The sequence below is a fragment of the Myodes glareolus genome, chromosome 15 (genome assembly GCF_982192425.1).
Source record: "Myodes glareolus chromosome 15, mMyoGla1.1, whole genome shotgun sequence".
Classification (NCBI taxonomy): Eukaryota; Metazoa; Chordata; class Mammalia; order Rodentia; family Cricetidae; genus Myodes; species Myodes glareolus.
In genome coordinates, this window is record NC_142040.1 from 9,684,753 (window position 1) to 9,707,587 (window position 22,835).

At 40.9% G+C, this 22,835-nt stretch overlaps 1 protein-coding gene across 1 annotated transcript in view; it reads right to left on the bottom strand.

Moving 5' to 3' along the window:
• The window catches only part of Adgrv1 (adhesion G protein-coupled receptor V1), a 504,420-nt gene that overhangs the window by 367,423 nt on the left and 114,162 nt on the right, over positions 1 to 22,835 (bottom strand). Inside the window, exons 48-56 of the mRNA XM_087896763.1 lie at positions 21,902 to 22,166; positions 20,108 to 20,230; positions 13,958 to 14,180; positions 13,439 to 13,643; positions 8,619 to 8,765; positions 5,549 to 5,804; positions 4,080 to 4,282; positions 2,569 to 2,745; positions 2,073 to 2,255 (exon numbers count right to left, since the gene is read on the bottom strand). Of these exons, the coding sequence (XP_087752889.1) occupies positions 2,073 to 2,255; positions 2,569 to 2,745; positions 4,080 to 4,282; positions 5,549 to 5,804; positions 8,619 to 8,765; positions 13,439 to 13,643; positions 13,958 to 14,180; positions 20,108 to 20,230; positions 21,902 to 22,166 (1,782 nt within the window). The remainder of the gene's footprint in view (positions 1 to 2,072; positions 2,256 to 2,568; positions 2,746 to 4,079; positions 4,283 to 5,548; positions 5,805 to 8,618; positions 8,766 to 13,438; positions 13,644 to 13,957; positions 14,181 to 20,107; positions 20,231 to 21,901; positions 22,167 to 22,835) is intronic.

Here is a 22,835-nt window from a genome sequence, read left to right on the forward strand (position 1 = left end):
CGATGGATGGCGATACAGACGGAGACCCACATTGGAGCACTGGACTGAGCCCCCCAAGGTCCAAATGAGGAGCAGAAGGAGGAAGAACATGAAAAAGGAAATCAGGACCGCAAGGGGTCCGATCACCCACTGATACAAGGGGACTGATCTAATGAGAGTTCACCAAGGCCAGTTGGACTGGGACTGAACGAGCAATGTGATCCAACCAGATTCTCTGAATGTGGCTGGCCCGGAGTCTTTCTGAAAAGCCATTGACAATGACACTGGGACTTGTTTCCTCTACATATACTGGATTTTTGGGATCCAGTTTGTTTGGATGCTCACCTTCCTGGACCTGGAGGGAGGAGGGAGGAACTTGAACTTCCCACAGGGCAGAAAACCCTGACTGCTCTTAGGGAGGGAGAGGGAGGAGGAGGGGCGTGGGGGGAGTGGGAAGGTGTTGGGAGGAGGGGCGGAAATGGAAACTTTTATAATTTAATAAATTTCAGACAGTTGAAAAAAAAAACAGGCAGCAACCAGTCAAAACTCAGAACTGGTCAGAACAACAAAAACAGATGCTAATATAAGGTGCAGCCCTCTGTATATATTTATCTCCCCCTCCACGCTCAGGGAGCATCATGAATGAGCAGGAAGAATGATCTTAAGAGCCAGAGGAGCAGGAGGCATGCCACGGAATGATGCTGGGCATAGCATGGCTATTTTGCTCACAAACACGCTAAAATGGGATCACCCACACAAGACCTGTGTGAGATTAGGCCATGAGCACTTCATCACAGGTGGGAGAGGAACCGAAGTCCCAGCCCTCCCTGAGGCACTATAGGTAATTAATGGCTCCAGGGGGAAAGGCTGTCAGTTTCTTCAGTGGTGTTGCCAATGAAAAGTAACCCATGCTCTAGGAAATAACCTCCCACCAACACCCATGCCAGCAACCTGAGCAAATTGGGTGTGTCACACACAGGGCAAGATACAAAGTAACAGCAGGACTTAGGAAGGAGAAAAAGTTTCAAAGCAGGGAGATTGAGAGAGTAATGAGTATTATTTAATTATGTAACTAATTCACTATCTAAATTTGCAACTGCTCGAATTATAAATTAAAAATAAGCAAATATAAAAACAATATCAATTTATAAATACTAAAAAATAAAATAAGTAGAGGAATCTGGGAAGAGACTAGTGTATCACGCATTTAAAAAAATTGGTTAAGAACCTGTAGTCAATAATAATTGACTTCTATTATTATCTTACTACCTAACGTCTATTTCAAATGGAAGAGAATTTCAAAAGGAGGTAGGATTTTTGTCTTTTAGAATTCTCTCTCTGTAGGAGGCAGAAAGAGTGTAAGAGTTAGAGATGACGCTGACTTCAAGGAAACAGTGACTTCCAGGCGCAGCAGGACTGGTGCACGTTTGAACTCACAGAGATAGTGACAGAATGCACAAGACCTACATAGGCTTAAGCCAGAGAGAGTCCCAGAGCTGAAAGGGAGAAGTGGACACAGGCCCCTACCCCTATCCAGGAAGCTATCTACAACTGATACCTGCGGATAAAGGAAAAGTTAGTTTCCTCCAGTGGAATCTTACAGGGTGGATTTCCCATGATTCAGGTTAGGACCCCTGCAGATGACACGTTGGCCAACACAAAACAAACTCAGTGTGATCTGTCTCATTATGCTTTGGGCCTTTTTCCTCATGTTAATCTTTTGCTTGTATACTTTGGTTTCCATTTTTGTGCTTTTGTATGTATTTCTGGATTTCTGTTTTTGTTTGTTTTTTAAAGAGAGGAAAGCATGTGGAATTAAGTGAGGTAGGGAGGACCTGGGAGGCACTGAAGAAGGGGAAAGTGGGATTAAAATATATTGCATGCATTTTTTTCATTAAAAACTATAAAAAGAATTCTCTTCCTGTGATTATTATAAATAGACTATATAGTAATTAATAAGATTAAGCTTCACTTGATAAACAAACAGGCTAGAACGCATTTATCAGTCACTAATGCATGTTCACTTGGTGGATGCTCACAAATGCTTGAAGCAAAGCCAAGACCATCAATAAATCTGTTCATAATGAACATACTTGTCCATCCGCAAACTGGAGAACCCCATGAGAGGGCTGAAAGTCTTCTGGGCTAGCACTGCCTGGTACTGCTTTCCAGTGAACGTTCACGGTCTCAAAGCTTCCGGCCAGCCGGGTGACAGGGACGTGAAGGACATTCAAGGGTGGAGGCAGTTCATGGGCAGTAACTTCTCCACCAACACCCTTCAAAAAGAGCAGACATTGACAGGCAGGCCAAGCTCAAAACTCTCCTAGGCAATAACTTGTTCAATTTATTATTCCCACGTGGTAAGAAGTGCTTAGACCTTACAGCAAAATGTAATGAAAAGTTTGTTTAATTCTGTGGTCTGCTCAGAGAACTAAAAATCATTCATAATACAAATTGAATACCTATCTTCGTATACATGTCTGCAAACAAATCCAATTACTTTGCAAAAAATACTTGTAAAGGCACTGACCAAACCAGCAAGGATCAGCCTTACTTATAGTACTATAAATACGAGAAGTGGCATCTCACTCTTGCCATGTGGAACGTGAAGACCCCTCTGGGATCATCATTTTCTTCAATCATGATCTCTACTATTTCCATCCTCGGCCTCTGCACACGGGGCTGCTCCGCAGGGAAGTCGGGGTTCACCAAGTTCACTGCGGTGATGGTAACGACAAGCCCTTCCTCCAGTTCAGCAGCCTCGTCCTGGGAAGTGGGGAGAGGAGATGATGCCCAGCTAGGCTGGTGTCAAGTCTGCGGGCCTGGCTGACCCTGCCACCGTCTCTGTAGCAGCTGGAGCTGCAGATATCTTCCTCCAGCTCCAACTGACATTTTTAAACAATATTCCATCTGCATTGTAAACCTTATACTTTTCAGCAAGCAACTAACTTGCTATACAGGACTGGTGTCTCTGTCACATAGACATGATTTCTTGCCATATTTTAATACATCTAGTACATTCTCAGGGTGCCCTCAGCATCTTGGATATCTTCAAGACTAATGATAACCTCTCAAGGGTACCACCGCTGCCTTAGCAAGTGTTTACTGTCCTGTCCCACAATTTTGACCTTACTCTATTGAAGACATCACACATATACAACATTCTGAAAGACATTTAGGAAAATTTGATAAATTTACAAGTATTTTAAAAGTGAAAGTTCTAGATATAAATCTAGGTGTAAGCAAATATCAGTTAGCTTTAAAAAATACTTTATTTGTGTGAAAGTAATAGAAACTATCAAGATGTAGAAGTGACAAACAGAAAATAAAAGGACAGCTGATCCCTACCCTCTCCCCCAATATGGGCTTTTCCTCTTGTCCTCTCGACAGGAGAGGTAACTGATAACCACCAAAACTTCGGACAGTATCCAAATACTACTACATCTACTTAACAACACATGACATGTTTACAGTGTCTGATAGATACTGTCCTTAACCGCACATGTTGTTATTTACAAACATACTTAAACATTTTATGGCACTGCATATCAAACCCAGGGTCTTAATATGCTAGGCAAGCAATTTAGCTCTGAACTGCACCCCGGTCCTGATACCCCAGGTTACTATGGCACCAAGAGAGGTACTAGCACCTCCGATTTTTGCCTCCTTTTTCATGTGTGTCTCCCTGTTTGGTCCCTCTGTGTTTCTGCATCTCTAGCTCCCTCTCCTCCGTACACAGAGAATGGGAAAGGGAATGAGATGTAGCCAGCAAAAGTTAGACCTAAACCATCTAAATGTTCTTCTTATTGAAGTCATGGCATCATGAAATTAAAGTTCTCTCCTGCCAAGCAAACAATATTAAAGCTGTTACCCAATTATCTTTGTAGTGTGCCCAACCAATCAGGCACATAAGCAATCCAAATTCAGTATTTCAAATGCATTCGAATCATTCTTACTCTAAAATAAACACAATAAATACACTGTCATATTTTCATCTGATAATAAAATGTTTAGTGAGAATTTTTAAGTATTAGAGAATTAAAGTTTTATGGTTTTAAACATGCTAGCTAACTCATATATTTATTATAATCTATACTTACTGGCAAAATGGCCACTTCAGCATGAGTTTCTTTTATGTTTTCTTTCATTATTATCACTGAGTCTTGCAATGCATAATCTTCATTCTCAGTAGCTTGATTATTGGTGGGCAGTAAGAAGTTGGGTTTTGCTATCAAGTGAATGGAGATGTCCCCAAACAATCCTTTGTCTCGAATGATACGGAGCTGGAGAACAGTGGTGTTCTCTAGGAGACAAATGTGCCTCAAGTTAGTGAGCTGCTCTGCGCTCTGCTAAAGTTGTTCCCAGCATCTCAGTTGAACACACAGTGTCCGGACAGCTAAGGAAGCAGACATAACACAAGGACACCATCCTATGGAGTGTTCTGTTTTGTCTCTGTTGCCCCAAAAGCTGTGTTCAAAATCGCCATCCACTCCCGCCTTAATCTGCTTCAGCCCTTCTGTCCCCACAGCAGCCTCTGGTGTTTCATAGGTCACACTGGAAGAGAACCCACGGGAGCCTTACAGAAGTGAACTGCGGAGGTACAACATAGGGGATAACTGCACAATCCTCAGAAATCTCTTGAAAACGAGTACCTAAATACACATAATTAATTAATCATTGGAAGAGTGATTTTTAATTTCTGTAGTGAGGTGTCAGTCACAAGGTTCAAAGTGTCTCCCAGAACCTATTACTTTTCATTTCATAGTTTAAAATAATTTTTTATATAAAACATTAAAAATATTTATTAGTATTCTCTCCAGTTTAAGCTTCTAATGATTGTGTCTATTATCAAAACGATAATGAAATTCCTACAAATTACTATGTTTATTGACTGAAACTGAACACATTATTTTATTAAAGTTTATTGTTTTGGGTATTGCCCATTCAGATAGACAAGGGCCCAGAAATATAACCACATATCACATTTCCAATCAGCTCTGTGATGAAAAGGAGTCTGAAATCTGCATATTTTTATCTGCAAAATTTCAAGTCATTCTGTAAATTCATCTTAAATATACCTTATACATAACGTTTTATTCTGATAGGTGAACATTTCAGCTCTCTAAGGAGGTAAGGCCTGGCCACGGCACACATCACAGGGTGAAATCACTGCAGTTACTGTTCGAGGGAGCATAATTAAAACTATAGCACCAAGTCCATCCACATTGTAGCTGACTGTTCCCTACACCTACCAAAAACACAGAGGAAATCTGGGTGTGGAAAGGGAAGAAGTAAAGAAACAGTGAAAAGGAAGGTAAACGCCAATGCCTGCTGCGAAGGCAGCGTAAGAGTGACGTCATGCATGCTCCTGGAAATTAGAAGTGTGTGAGCAACCACAACTGCAAAGTGACTCCGTAACTATACAATTTAAAACATATTAAAAGAAATATGGCCTATCAAACTAAAAAAGATATATGAAAAAAGAAATTTATATTCCTTTCAAATATTATAATCAAAATATCCAAAGAAACTTTTTATTAGAACTTAAGAAACCTTTACCAGGACTTACCTTTGGGCTCTGGCACCCTAGTGAAGAGGGAATCAGTATGCCAGCCAACCACGCCATAGGGCGAGTCACTGGGCAGGATGGTTAGCACGGACTTGCTTCTGTTCTCATCCACAGTAGCACCTTCTGACGGATCTTCAACACCCTCCGTGACAATCCGAGTGAGCGCCACAATCACAACCTCAGATAGCTCCGGCAGATCATCCGCAAGAACAGTCAGAGTAATTGTAGACCGTGCCTGGTCCTCTGTGAATGAAATCTAAAAAGAAAAGAAAAAAAAATAGTTTTGCTCATATTGGGATTAACATCATGTCACAAAAATGTCTTATTTTCTTTTAATATTCTTTTAATATGACCACAATTTATAAAACAAAGATGATTCTGTATCATAATATGATTTTATAAACAAATTGAATGTCTTTTATATTAAAATTAGAGAATTATTTTAAAAAAGTAAAACATCTCAAAAACTCGAGTTAATACTTGTAGCCAAATTGTCATATCTTGGTACCTACTTTTCATTATAATATAAAGGACAAAGTCTCTAAGGAATATAGATAGATAGATAGGTAGATAGATAGATAGATAGATAGATAGATAGATAGATAGATAGAATATCTATCGTAAATATAGAGATTTACTACATGTAAATCTCTGGAAGATAAAGAAGTGTTTATAAGTTTAAATGATTTTATCTACAAAGATTTTGCCATAGTTGATCCTGCAGATGGATACATCATGTAGCAATGACTGCTGATTCAAGGGAGAAGAGGAGGACAGCAGAGATGGAAGTTACAACCTCCTCCTTTCTCTGCTCCCATTGTCTGGTGTCAGATTCAAATGTACTGAAAGCATCTGATGTCCTTGCTGATGAGGAAGTGTCCACTTCTCAATGCTAGTCCTACATCATTCATCCTAATATTCATTTCCAAATCAATTACTCAAACTGTCCTTGCAGGCTGAGGCCTCCAGCTTTCCTATGAGCCAAGTTCGTTTTATATAAATGAAGTGTTATTGGGATGCAGTCAAACAAACTTAATTCAAGGATTATTACTACCTGTAATGACTTCTCTATATAACCTGGTACAATTGTGCCACAAAAGCAAAGTCGCTATTTAAAAAGAAAAAGAAGAAGAGGAGGAGGAGGAAGAGGAAGAGGAAGAAGTAGGAGAAGGAGGAGAAGGAGAAGAAACATAAAATCTGAAGCATTTACTATGTGACCCTTTACAAAAACAATCTACTGACTCCTACACTACATAAAAATAACTCTTTCAAAAAGAATGTCAAGGAAGCAGGCAATTATAAATTTCAAATCTTAATCATATTCACATAATAAGCTAGAGAAAGACATAATTCAATGCACACAGAAACAGAGATACAACTAGTAGTTTTTGTAATTTGCATAGAATTGAGTGTTAAATACGAAAGACTGCTAACACATCCTTAGCACACTGAAGTGCCCGTCACATTTGAAATGGTAAGAACTGTAACTGTTACACACTTTTTTTTTCCAGGAGATAATTTCATAAAAAGCTCCTTTAAATAATTTTTCAAAGAAATATTTGGATAAAATACTGACCTATAAAACCCCAGAAACACATTAAGTCGCCCTTCCCACAAATAGTTAACAAAAGGCTCTTCGTAAGGTCAACTGTCCTGTTGGTCATTCTGGTACATATTTGAAGCAGAGTATCAATTTTACACTAATCAACGAGATGGATAACATGATTCTCAGCCCAGACACCTGGATGAGCCCATCCTTCAACTAGTGGGAGCAGCAAATTCTGTGTTTACATTTGGAGACAGTCCTTAGCTTCAGCAAATGGTGTCAGTCAAGGTCAACCCCCACCTAGAAGCACCCTAGGACCAGTAACTACAGAAAACAGGATGCCAATGGATCAGGCCTGAAATTGGAATGGCAGCCAAGGGCCAGCTTAGACAATGACCTCTCCCCCAGAATCCACTGGAACTGCAATCACCTTTGGATCTGTTGCGTACTGAACACTAAGGTGTTTGAGCACCTCCAGAGAAACCAAGAATGCTAAGCACACAAGATTGTTTTTCCAATAGAAAAGAAGAAAAACCTGTTCTTCCTCCCAGAAATGTGAGAATGGGAAAAGATGAACTGCCTGGTGATGTGTGTTATCTGCTGGGTCATCAAGCTGGTGGCTAGGAATCTGAATGGCCGTGATAGCCAGAGACTCTACAAGTTCCCCAACCAGGACCAGAGGAGGCTAATAGTCCAAATGCTCTTTATGCTATCTGTATGGCTGAAACCGGGCCAGACCCGCAGGCCTCTAAGTTAGTACAGCTAGCGCATCCCTAGAACCCATCTTCTTAGAGGAAATGACACCTAGTTCAGTTTCAATGTAATTATGCTTCCGTGTGCAACGGGGATTGTATCACATCAGGAAACAGTTTTTTCCAAATTATGCTGGGCTTAAACATATTGGGAATAAACTACCTGTTATTAGACACCCAGAAGTCTGATCCAGGCTGATGATCTGTACCGGGTTTTCCTTCTTATCTCCTCTCATGCTTTGCTTCCCTGTATGTCACCAGAAGGGACCCCTCATGGACCAACACTTTCCACCATGTGAGCCTGCCTTCCTCTCCTGCAGATGACTAATTCACGTAAGCCTCCTGCCCAGGGCTCTCACCTCAGGGTCTGCTCACAGCAAACAGAAACTGCTTGTGCCCACAGCTTTCATGGGCCATTTCTTCTGCCTACTTCCCACAGACTTGCCCGCTAAGTACCGTCTCTGCCTTTTCCTATGACTTCACACATTTCCTTCTTAGTTTGGCTCACTTATCTTTCAGATTACTGAATTGTAATTTGTTTAACTCATGTACTGAACCTCAAAAGGGTTCATTTTATGCACAGAGAGCTTTTCTTTTATAGAAAAAAAAACTAAGCCTTAAATTGTATCCCAGTCTATGGTGATTAGCGAGAATCCAGTGTTTATATGGTCAAACTCTAATGTTTCTTCCAACAGGCAGGAAAGGGTGGCAGGCATCAATGAATGATAATCATGATTTATAAGTGTCTTCTACAGTTCTATAAATTACATACCACTCCTGAGGTAGGAAATACATCACTGATGCTTCCAACTGCTTCCCATGCTACAGTTATGCGACCATGTGTTCCTTTTAAACGTTCAACATTCAAGGTAACCAGGCTGTCTTGCTCCATTTCCTCCACTTGCTTATGCAATGAGTTCTGAAAGACACACATAAAAGCACAAGGGTTCTCTGAAACAATGAAGCAATCTCTTCCTTGTTTTGCATTGCTACATATTTGCCAAGTTCAACACGAAACATAGGTGAACAACAGTTGTGTACAGTGTTCTGGGGTAAGGTGTCCTGCGCAGGCCTGTAATGCCCATGAGGCAGGAAGACCCAAACTATAGTGCAACTGTCTCCACAAGTAAGTACATAAATAACCTGAAGTCACAAGACACCAGTCACCTTACTACACTGTTTTTATGTTTGTCTTCCTGACATATTTTGCTCAATGGGCAGATATTACTCTTCTACCCAGCATACTTCTCTTTTTAAAGCAATACACACAACACTGAAAGGTTTGTTAAAAAAAAAAAAAAAGACAAAAAAAAGAAAACCGGAATGGCAGGAAAACCTTCTGCCTCTGGGGAAAGGCTCTCTGGGTCTCCCTCTCTGACTAGCATATTAAGAGTTAGGCCTAAAGTCTCCAGTACCCCACCCAAGGTCAACAGCATTCAGAGAACTGAGACACTCTTCTCTGATCACTTGTTAATGTGTCTCACACTTAAATCACATCCTGTGCATTATTCAGTTAGCTGACCTGTTTCTTTTGGTGATGTTCCATTCCTTAGCTAGTGGTCTATGCGACTGTTTTTCCTGCCAGAAAAAAAAAAAAAGCCCTCTGTGTACTGTCATGATTCCTTTCTTTCCACCTGTCCTTCCTAGCCTTGGTTCTCTGCTTCGATCCTAACGTCTATCACTTGGTGACTGTATCACTCCGCCAAACCCCTGCAGCACCTCATGCTAGCTTTTTACAGAACTTTTCCACAGAAAGAATACTTGCACGCATGTCCAACTCTTTGCCACCATGACACGAACTTATCATCTACACAGTCCATGCTTAAGAATCATACAATTGTGTTGGCTAAAAATGTTTTAAGTAAGTTATGGTTTTGCATTCAGCCACGTTCAAAGCTAGCGACATGCAGCCATAGCTAGTGACATGCAGTTGGACACAAATCCCTCCCCAAAGCATCCTTGATTTCTCAATAAGGCAATCATATTGAGAATAAAGATGCTTTTTAAAAATCTTTCCTGTAGAAGTTCCCACGTATTTTTAACAATGGCCATCTGAAGAGACCCCTCCAAAATGCTTATAGAAATGTTAATTTGAAAAGAGCCAACCCAAGGAAATTTCACACAGCTGTTCAGTGTTATGTTACACGTTTCAAAATAACAAAATTGTGTTCGAAGTGATAAAAATAATTCACAAAACATCAGATTTTAAAATAGGCACATGATTTGTTCAGAAAAGAAAAGCCTTTCCCTGGCTTCCTGCTCTTCGTTACTGATGGTTAGTGAGAGGAAGCCTCCATACAGCCAGAGGATGTGCCAGAAATACTACTCGGCCACATCCAAAAGGCGGCTGACGCAGGCGACCTGCACTGAGTGGCTCTGCTGAGAAACTCTACTGAAGGGCTCCTGGGAACTCCCAATCTTGCCCACAGGCAAGGATGAAACCACAGGGGTTTCCTGTATCTAGACCAGCTTCCTGAGGAGAGGCTGTGTGGGAGGGTGGGAGGAGCCTATGGAGTCTGTCCCCTCTCAGGTTCGCAGCTCATTATCCCCAGCCCTGACATTCACTTATTTCAGAAGCACCAGAAGTCCTGTGCGTGCCTTCCTCACTCCTGCACACTGGCAGGCTCCACCTCCTTGTCCGGCTGTAGAAAGAGCAGACGCCGGCTCATGGACTTTTCAACTTTAATGAAAGAAACAGATAAATGATCCAACTCTAAGTGTTCTTATGAAAAAAAGGCAGGACATGAAGGTTCAGACGGTGGGCACCAGTTTTCAGCCACACAAGCCCTTTCTGCTAAGGTGTTATCTGGGGAGGGCCATGAAGAAGTTGTAGAAATGTGAGCATCTTGGACAGAGGGGTTCTATTCCTGGGTCTCCTCAAACACACGGTTCAAATCTTAAAAGTTGCCCTGTACTACGTGGGACCCCCTGTCCACATGCGACCACAGAATGCTTGAGATTAGCTGGTCTCTAAATGTAAAATGTATACTGCAGTTTAAACACAGAGCAGCTCAGAAAATGTTAGGTATTTCAGCAATGGTCTTTTATATACGTTGAAATCACCACAGCATTCTGGATCTACTGGGTTATATAAGGCATACTACTTAAACTGGCTTTCCTTGGTTTTTTTTTCCTCTCTCTTAATAAATGTGTTTACTAGAAAACAAAACTAAAACTTTTCCTATACTTGTGGCACATTCTCTTCAGCCTTTGTCTGCTTTTTCCTTTGTGCCAAGGGCTAGATTGGGCAACAGTGTGATCTGCCCCCCTACAGGCAGATGCGGACAATTCATGCACAACCTTCATCCCCAAACCAGCTTTTCCTGCAGTTGTCCCTAAGGAAGTGAAGGGTGAACTCATGCTTTCCACAGATCCATCACATGATAACTACTTACTTGTCACAGTGGCTTCAGACAATGTCAGTTTCCACTTAGAGTATGTTCGCAATACCATAGTTAGCGTGATCCTTTCCAAACACATGTCACGGACTGGACTGTCATGTCACTGTCTCAACACCTCCCCGTGCTCCATCCCCCAAAGGCTAAATTCACTGTCACTGAGAGGCTAGCGCTAACACAGCAGGTCTGGAGGCTAGCCTGTAAGAGCAAAGCTCACAAGGCTGACCATCAGCTGGTGTCAAATAATTTGGTTTCCAAGAGGTCCCTTCCATTCCCTGACCTGATAAATGGTTTATACAAATAATACAGTCTACGGTTTATGCTGGCATTTGTGTTCTCTCTGCAATCTGAAGTTTTGGCAAGTGTGAAGCAGAGGATGACCACATGACCAGCTTGCAATGAGAACCCTGACTTTGAGCTTGTACTAAGATTCTCTGAATGGCCAAATTCTGTAAGTGTTGCAACAATACAACTCAGCGCTAGGGAAATTTGGCTCGATACATTCTTTGTGACTCCATGGCTAAACAGCTCTTGGAATCTTACCCCTGGTTTCTTCTGGGATTTACTCATGAGTATTTCCTGTGTGTGTGTGTGTGTGTGTGTGTGTGTGTGTGTGTGTGTGTGTGTGTGTATTTTTGTGTTTGTATATACATATGTGTATATACATAAATATTTGTTTATATATTATATATGTGCATATAGCACATGCATAATATATTACATATGTGTGTAATATATGATGGAATTGATGTAATTACATATAGCATATGTATATACTATATAATACATATTACACATATACATAATATGTGTGTATATGAGTGTGTGCACACAGAGTCACAAGACTGGACACCCAGTACTGTGGACATCCCTAGCTAGGAGTCACTAAAGCTATAGATGGTCATAGGGCCTTGAAAGCATCGTAGTGCGGGAGAATTGTCCGTATCCTGTCAATCATACATATTCTGTTTTAAATAAACACTGATTGGCTAGGCAGGAGGTGTAGGCGGGGAAACCAGACAGGAAGTGGAAATGATGCAAGGAGAGCAGGAGAATTCTGGGGAGGAGGAAGTTGATTCCCCCGACTCCTGCCCAGATCACCAAAGCAGCAGGTGATCTGCCCAGCTGAAAAAAGGTACTGAGCCACATGGCTAACATAGATCAGAAAAAAGGGTTAATCAAGATATCAGCGTTAACTAATAAGTAGCCTGACCTAGTGGGCCAATCAGCATTATAACTTACGGAGTCCTGTGTGTGATTTTCTCTGGGACTAAATAGCTGGGGGGCCGGGCAGGACAGAAACACAAACAAGCAGGCCCGGCCTTTTCATGTTACAGTGTCTCTCTGTCACGGACTGGACTTGAATAGGAAACAGCACTGGAACAATCACAAGAGTTTTCAAGCAAGCAGAATGAGGACTCAGCTTTCCAATGACGCATGGAGAGGTGCACTGGCCCAGTCTGAGCCCTGGTGACACAGAGTAACAGGCAACCAACCCATCAGCTCCAAGTCCGCCTTTGTTGTTGCTGTGTTCCTAGTGGTTAAAGCCATCTGAATTAGACCTTCCTCTTACATGGGAGATTTTGGAGAAAATACGGTAGCTCTGCTAATATGACAACTTAATACATCTGAATGTATGTTGAAGACAGTAATAAGTAACACAATATGAATGTCTTTCTTCTCATTGGTAAAAAAATATGAAGCCCACGTAAATGGAGAACAAGGTTTTTAAAGTTCCTTCAAGGCATCTACATGTGCACAATGTCTATACAGTTATAACCCTCCCACACTAACCACATCTGATGTCACATTCATATGTAATATGCATGATATACACACGATGGAGTATATCTAGATCTGTTTCATCATTACCCTCTGATTCAAAAGTTGTTTTTTTTTCTGTACAATAATACCTGAAGCAAAATACTGAGAAAAGACCAAATAGGAATGTATTATACTCAAGACAACTAAATAAGCAAAAACAGCGGGGGCGTGGTATTCCAGAAACCAGCATCTAAGTCTAGAAACTGCAACATCAGAATTCACCTTAGAAGACAGGATAAGGAGTGAGACTGAGGCAAGGGAGGGAAAGACTGAAAACAGGTCAAGTGTCCCTCATGCCCTGACAGCTGATGGAAACCAATTCGTCCGTCTGACAACTTTGACTTTCAAGTGCAGTCTTCAGTTACTTTACCTGGGCGAATGCTACAACCCCGTAGGCATCATCGTTCGCGAGAACAGTGACCCTCACGTAACCATTGATGCCAATCTCTGCTCCTCCTTTTGGATTCTTCAGTTGGACTCTGAAGGATTCTTCTTTTTCCGGAACTGTGTCGTCCAGGATGTTTACTGCTATTATTGCTTCTTTGTCGCCAGGTTCAAATATCAGTTCACCTAAACTAGCATAAGAAGGTCATATAAAAAGAAGTCAATCATGACCAACGAATGATATACATGGTGTGTTAGTCCCAGTTATCACACTGAGTAATGCTGTCTTACAAGGATCAAAATATTTCAGAAGCAAAATTTTCATACGAAATATTTCTATAATACTGATTAACTTGGTTGACTAGATACTAAAAGTATGGATAATGAGTAGATTTCCAGCTTATTAATAGCTCTTAAATTTTATTTAAAGCAGTAACTCAATCAATGAGATGGAGAAATTTGGTGCCATACATAGCTGTAGTTAGATTAAAAGCATTGAACCTACCTAGGAATAAAGTCAGACTGGCTGGAGATGTAGGCCAGCTCGTAGAAGTGTGAGTGAGCAGCTCCTGCTAAGGCGATTAAAGCTTTGCTTGAATTAAGCGACTTTACTGTAACAAAAGCTGCATCATGGGCAGCAGGCACTTCCAGAACAAAGGAGAAGGCATTCCGCTCCGAATTCCAGCAGTAGAGAACAGAGTGGTTTTGGCCAGTTAGAAGTATGTGGACTGGAAGAAGGAGAGAAAGGAACAGGACTGAAGCGACCTCTGCCCACAAGGCTCTCTCCATGGCTCCAACGCTAAACCTTTCCAACCCTTGAATCCACACTGATTTCTAGACTAAAGCAAATATGTTTCCATTTTTGAAACAACAAGATATAAGAAAGTGCTGAGTGTTGAGCATTGACCAATTCAGCGTGACAAAGTGCACATATCTGCTCAAGAAAAAACAAGTTATTGACTGATAAAATGAAAATGGATCTGGATTCATTTGTAGCCATAGCTAAACTTATATAAAAGTGACTTTTCAAAGCACAAAACCCTCCTTATGCTACCCGCAAATATTTCACTTTCCCCTTTTCTCCTCTAGTCGCCACCGCACACATTTATGACGACAGTTGTAGCAGATACAAACATGAGCCCTAGCTCGTCCTGTTCCATAACTGAAGCACGGCACACGGCACAGGTCAGTGAGCGCTCACACAGTATTCGCGTTCACAGTTGTTTACATTTTCCTCTATTTCCTTTGTCTACACAACAGTGAGTGGCGTGTGCATGCCAGGGGCACGCGGAGCTCAGAGCACAGCTCTCAGGAGCTGCTCCTTCCCACCACATGGGTCCTAGGATGAAACTCAAACTGGTGGTCTGGTGGCAACAGCGTTACTCGCTAAGCATCTCACCAGCACAAGATTCTAATTCCAATATAAGATTTAGAATAAACAGTTCTAATCTGTATAACTGTTCTTAACTATATTTAATAATTCCTGTAGATTGAGTTTTTCTTGTTGTTTAACATTTGAAGTTTTAAATATTAAGTAGAAGCAAAATACATATTTTCCACTTGGCAAATTACTTAAGATCAATCCAAAGAATACGAACAGACTCCTGACACTGGGAACACACTCTGCTGGCGCACTTCTTAGGCAGCCAGTGCTCATGCTTTTGTTAATTCACAGCAATGGCGCATGTACAGCTACACGGGCTAGGAAAGAAGTGGCTTCAAAGGCTACATATAATAATAACCACTCTTCAGACATAGATGGGGTGCGCAACCATATAGAAACATGCAAATTCTGGTGCTGACTGAAGCATCCCAGAGCAGAAGGCTGGGAAACAAGACTGAGTCAGCATCAAAATAACATGAATTCGGAAAGGCTGACAACCTTCTCATATGTTAGCCATCGGTTACAGTGGGAAGCCTCACAGCCTGGCTCTTACACATCAAAACTCCTGGTCATTACTATTTTGCTACTGTTAAATCATTAATTAGATGAACTAATTTAGGTACTGTTGCATGTTACTAAGAGTTGCATAAAGGCAAATTTCGGGGAAAATGTCAATTTATTAGACTCTTTAAACGGCAAATGCTTTGCACAATGTTTTGTAAAATTATTGATGTTGCCAAACCAACAAACTCTACCATGACATTTAAAAACCTTCCCTCTTAAAGTAGTCAACAAAGAGAATTGAGTTATCTCTGTATCTATGTCTGTCTGTTTCTCTGACTCCCTTTTTTTCTTCTCCCCCTCCCTCCATCTCTTCCTACAAAAGGTACTCTTAAGTTTTAGGGTAAAGATCGCAATCCTTCAAACTGCTCGTGTTTGGATTACATCGGGCTCTTTCCGGTTTTTTCCAGAAGCACATGCTCACTGCACTACTGGCCTCTGTGTAGGGTCTGAATGCTTGGCCTAGAGTTCATCTTCAGGTCAACCTTTTGACTCCTATTTAACTGATAATTCCTAACCCCGTGATTATTGGAGAGCTCTTTGTAGATATGTCATAAACCAGTTCAAGTCTTCACCAATGTTTTATTAAATTATTTCCTGGAAATTATCTGTTCTAGTTACAATCCTATTTGTCACACAGGCATGCACACATACACACATCTCTTTATCTACTACACACTATGTTTTGTAAGACGTGATTTGAGCTGGCCTTGTTCCCACAGGCTCTGCCACTGTGATTGCCACCTTTAAATATCTATTAACTAATGAAGAAGCCTCCCCCCAAAAAGGAAGGAAGCAGCAAGCTTATACTCTTGAAATATTTGTCCTATTCATTTTCCCTCTTCCATTTTCAGAAATCAGTCATTGAACTAACCACAGAGCAAATATGTGAACCTATGCCCCTGGCTCCAATTTAACATTTTTAATAAAACATTTGACATATACAAAATAAGAAATCCTTTGAACATTCTTTAATACATACTTGCAGCTTTCAGGGATTTATAATACCTATTCTAAGTAATTTCCTACAGGCTTTTCATGCGCCTACCACTTCAAGTCACAGAAACAAAAGAAACAGAGACCTCACAATGGGCTCTTCATAAAACCTCTGACAGAATTTTCCCTGAATTCTTTTGGAAAGTGTGCCTATTATATTTCTTTAAGAAAAATCTTTAAAAGGAATTATATAACTTCAATTAACAGCCCAGCCATGTAGTACACTTCTTCCTTAAAAACATTCACTAGGCAACCATTGTGAATACCAATTAGTGACTTAAGTAGACAGTCCATCCATTTGAAAACCTGAGGTACAAGAAAAGCAGACATTCAAGGGATCAAATTAAAGGACAGGAAGAAAAAAATGGAACAAACATAAGGAAAGATACATATTCTGTTCAGTAAATCAACTGGTGAGTGAATAAGAAAGCTAGTGTTATTGTACACCACTGGATAGCATGACAATGCATGTCCACATCTGTGTGAGGTCTGAGGGTACAGTGAGACAAGTGTGGGGGCTTACACTTACATAGGCATACAGTAGACTAAGTGAAACTCAGAGGGTATATCATGAATGCAGAGTCCAGGAGGAAGAAACATGGGAACAAAGGAAATTACATTTTTTCTCTCTTATTTAGCTAAAAAAGACTAAGCAAACAAACAAAACTAGGGGAAACCCTCTCATCCAAGCTTAATGGCAGGGGAGTTCACTGTGACCCTGCCTAGAGATACAGAGCCCCACAGAGAAAGAAAGAGCTAGACGTCCATTAGGAAAAGAAGCAGAAGCAGACTCCTGAAGCTTGTGCTAACCCTCCCAGCCTCCTATCGTTTCCTCTGGATGTCTTAACTGCACAGTTTCACCTGTCTCTGAAAGAGTCTCTGAAATCTAGATGGCTGATGCCTCGATTCCCCTCCACACCTCTAATCACCTCGATGTGTTACCATTGCCTTAAACCACAGCCACCTAAAATCCGCCAGTGCTTGCTTCCAATAAATGAATTCTTCCTACAGTGTTTCTTAATTTCAATACTAATAGCCTCATAATGGCCAAAGTGTGGGAGTTTTGCTGCCCACATTTGAGCAGTCAGAAGTCCTCATGAATGCTCATTGTTAGATCTCTTGTCCACAAAACTGTCATGCATCTACGGTCCCTCCCAGCTCAGGACCTTCTTTCAGTTGGACTAGGGAGCTGTAACACATTTCATTCATAATTCTCACACAAAAGCTACATGACACCGTCAGAGAAGGGCTTTGATCAGCGTGTGCCTCTGAAACCCCTTTGAAGACTTCTCTGCCTCATCCATGCTCAGAGTATGAGCCGAAATTGCTAAGAGTTCCAAGACACTTAGATAGCCTGTGAGGTCCAAACCGGTTCTACAGGAGACCAGAGCGGCTGTTTGACTGCTTTCCTTCGCTCCTGTTTCCTGAGTCTATGTGGCTGGCTGTCCTATGAGAGAATGGATGCAGATACAGACATGGGAATCCAAACGCAGAAAGACAGATTACATTCAATTCCCCTCCTATAGGCTAGGACCCTTTGTATGAAATATGAAGGACAAGAATATTTCAAATTTCAAGAACTACATGGTCAAAACGTACCGAAAATTAATCCCAAATATACACATAAAATATACAAGCATTGTGGCACACACCTTTAATCCCAGCACTTTGGAGGCAAAGGCAGAACTCTATGAGTTCAAGGCCAGCCTGGTCTCCGAAGTGAGCTCTGAGACAGGCAGAGTTACATAGAGAGACCCTGTCTCAATAAAAAAAATTTAAAAAAAAACCCAAAAACTATAAAATTCACATTCCATCTTTTAATATTGGTGAGGGTGATCCTACACAATATTTTTATTAATGTTATGCCTAAAACAAGGTATTTGTGTGCATAATTTTCCCTTGTCACATCATTTCAGATTTCAGACGCTCATAATAAGGGCACTCAACCTGCATGAGAGTCTTTAAAGGTTGAACTCTTCGAAAAAGAGCTTACAATGGAGATAAAGGGATGGACCAGCAGGTAAAATCACAGCATTTGCATCATAAGCCTGCCAGCCTGAGTTCAATCCCCAGATCCCGTGTAGAAAAGCAGTGGGGTGGCTTGTTTCTGCAGAAATAAAACTATCCTTACATCTGTACATGCAACTGTGTCACGGACTCACAACCAGTGAACATGCATGTGTGCACATACACTAGTAAATAAATAAATACATCTTTAAATAAAAATATAAATCTTGAAATAAAAATATAATTACAATGGTAGTCGCAAGGGTCTTCCATTGCAGACAATGGAAGGAGGTCTTCAGCTGTCGATAATTTCTGGAGAGCTCACTGTATAGGGTGGTAACGGCAACACTAATAATGACTTGAAAACTCAGAAAATGCTAGAAGAATAAATCTTGAGTTTTCATCACATATATGTTGTAACCAATTGTAAGGAGAAAGCTCCTTCGCCAATTGTAGGAGGAGCAGGCCGCTTGTTTATCCTGGCCGCCCGGCTAGCTTACACCTGAAGTAACCACACAGAAACTGTATTAATTAAAACACTGCTTGGCCATTAGCTCTAACTTCTTATTGACTAACTCTTACATCTTGATTTAGCCCATTTCTATTAATTTATGTACTGCCACATGGCCATGGCTTACTGGCAAGATTCTAACCGGCATCCGTCTGAGGCGGAAGATCCATGGCTTCTCCGGCTCTGCCCTTCTTCCTCCCAGCATTCAGTTGTTTTCTCCACCTACCTAAGTTCTGCCCTATCAACTAGACCAAGGCAGTTTCTTTATTCATTAACCAATGAAAGCAACACACAAACAGAAGGAACTCCTATACCACATATACACAAACACAAATGGTGACATGATAGGCCATATAGCTTACTGAAACAATGATGTCACATATGCTTCAAAGCATCCCATGGTACACAGTACACAGTAAGTATACACCATGCTTCTATTTCACTCCTACTTAAATATAGAGAGAAAAAAAACAAGTAAACTAAAATCTAAATATTGTCTAATAAGCCAGACATTAAATAAATACACCATTCTTCTCGGAAATGCTTTTGTGAGAATTGTTTTCTTAGATAAACATTACAAGGGGTTAAAGAAATAACTCGGGCTAGGAACACTTGCACAAATGAGGTCCTGGGTTCTGATCTTGGTATCCACATAAAAAAGCCAGGCATGATTGCACACACACGTGCACTCCCACAAGCCGAGCTCTGTGGAAAGTGGAGACAGTTATATCTCTGGGCTTGTTGACTGCCAACCAAGCTTCAAGTTCAGTGAGAAGCTCTTTCTCAAAGGGAGTAATGGAACAGAACAACATACAACCTTATTCAGTTTGTACGCATGTATGCACATACACACAAGGATACACACCTGCACATACATGTCACATATACATTCACACAGCAACAGAGACCCAATGACAGGATGCGATGCCCTATTCTGACCTCCATAGGCACACATACACACACAAGCAGGTAAAACATAAAACATACAAACAACATAAAATAAAATTAATAAATCAGAAAGTATCAGTCTTTTTGAAACTCTGGACATCTGGATAGATTATTATAAAGATCTGGTATTATATTCCTACTAAAATAGCCTCTGAGAACATGCCATTCTATCTAAAGTCAATTAGAATGGAATCAATCTGCGTTCCCACACCGTGTTTAAGCTGGACTCGTAATTGAAAAGTTCTTACCTATTCCCGAAGCTGGGGTGAAGGAACGGATCCGGTTAACAGCAGCAAAGTCCAAGGACTGGAAATATCTGAAAGATGACTGCCCCATCTCCCAAGTGAAAATGTCAGCTGTATTCTGATTCCCTATGATTAAGAAATAAAAACCAACAAGCTGTACAAAGAAAATGACGAAATTACACAATAGAACTATAATAAAGCTTTAAATTCAATTAAAGAAAATTTTCCATAGAATATATCTATTTTAAGAATTCACTTTGGCAGGGAACACTGCAAGTCCTTTCTGTTTTTATCATGTTAAGCATATACACACACAGACACACCAGGAAGCATATTCTGTCTCTGAAGCACACATCACACTAAGACACACCAGGAGACGTATTCTGCTACATGAAGCATACATACATACACACACACATACACATACACATACACACACATACACACACACATACACATACACATACATACACACACACACACACACACACACACCAGGAAGCATATTCTGTCACATGAAGCACACACATACACATACACACTAAGACACGCCAGGATACATATTATGTCACATGAAGCATACACACACTCAGACACATCAGGACACTTATTCTGCCACATGAAGCATGTGCACACACACACACACACACACACCAGAAGACATATTCTGTCACATGAATCACACACTCACATATTAAGACACAGCAGGACACTTATTCTGCCATATGAAGCATACACACACACACACACACACACACACACACACACACCAGAAGACATGTTCTGTCACAAGAAGCACACATACACTTGTTGCACAGTTTTTAAAAACCCAGAGACAGAAATTGGGGTTCAACCTGAAGGTCAGAAAAGAAAACAGCCAGCCACTGGCTCTTACCTCTACCTCAGTCTGAAATGGTGATCCTGCCTCCAGGAATCTCAGAATGAGACTGAGCTGAGAGCTGTCTCCTCCATCTTATATTCCTCTCTAGTGCTGGGATTAAAGGCCTGCACCACTACTGTCTGGTTTCCATGGCAAGTTAGTGTGGCTACTGGGATTAAAGGTGTGTCACCACTGCCTGGTCTGTAAGGCTGACCAGGGTAGCTGTTTCACTCTCTGAACTTCAGACAAGCTTTATTTATTAAAAATACAAATGAAGTATCAGTACATACACAGAAAGACACAGCAGGAGATATGCTCTGTCTTATGAAGCACTCACACTAAGATGCACTAGGAGACATATTCTGCCACATGAAGCACGCACACACACACACACACACACTGAGACATATCAGGAGACATGTTCTGTCACATGAAGCACTCACACACACTAAGGCATACCAGGAGACATGTTCTGTCTTATGAAGCACACACATTGAGACACACCACAAGAAAGAATGGGATGAAATGTGTACTCTAATGTAGATTGTATTCTGAATCACTTTTATAAAAAGTCACTAGACACTATCAGTTCTATAAATTTCCCATGATACTCCAAGCACAATCATATAAAATTATAACTTTTGGAAAACTGACAATAAAATCTTTATACACTTTTTTACATTATCCATCTACTCCTCATCTTATAGGAATTTAAGTTTAAAATGGTGGTTCAGCACAGCACACGGTCACAGGTACAAAGCCTTTTTTGGTAAAATCTATTTCTACTGACTTTAGTGCTTTCAATCAAGAAAGTCTATGACTCATCAAAAGAGAACATCTTACATAAAAGAGACAGTATAATACTGTATAGTTTCAGTAGCAACTGTACACACATTAGAAGCATCATATTTCCTCACCTAAAAAGGTATTTTTGGCAACAACTAAGTAAACATCATCGCCTGAAGACAAAGCCTCCACTTGTGTAATCCCACTGACCGACACTTCTGCAAAGTTAGTAAACTGATTGCCAGACCATGTGAATAAAAGGACATTTCGTTGGACGTTGGCCTGGGAAACGGCTAAGAAGAGAGCGCCTCCTCTGCTGAACAAGGCCATGCCCAGCACACCTCGGACAGGCAACATCTGATGTAAGACAAAGATGCTTCCATTCCATCGGAAGACCTGCAGGAAAAGTTCAAACACAAAGCTCTCAGGACCCAGAATTCAGCACCTGTGACAATTTAAGAGGGTCACAGACCCACACTCCTGGACCTTCTGTTTAGGTAGGAGGGTAGTGATAATAAAAACTTAATAAAACTGAGTTTCTCTCTCTCTGCTTCTTTCTACATCCCTCTTTTGTGTGTATGTGTGTGTGCACACACGCACGCACACACAATGGATAAAAGAGAAGTTATTTGAGAAAAGATCAGTATAAAATATAGAGAGTGGTAATGGCAGCAGAAAACAAAAATTAGAAGAGAAGTGAACTAAGTTTAAAATACAAAATCCTTGATGCCTTGATGTCTTCACCAGATTTCAAACAACAGAATACAGAGACATCGAATTAGAGAATTAGAGAAAAGATGTTTTAAGTCTGAGGTACACCGGCTGCCTTGTGCAGTCACCTCAAGGAGACCCACAGCTCACATTTACTACTTATCTCGTTGTTATGATAAAGCACCAGAGAGAAGCACCTGCAGGGCAGGAGGAGTTTATCTTGGCTCACAGTTCTAGGGTAGAGCCCCCACAGTGGGGAGCGCACGACAGTGGGAACTGGAGGCCACGGGTCACACTGCATCCACAGCCAGCAGACAGAGATGGATGCTCATGGCATCTTTTCCTTTTCCGTTT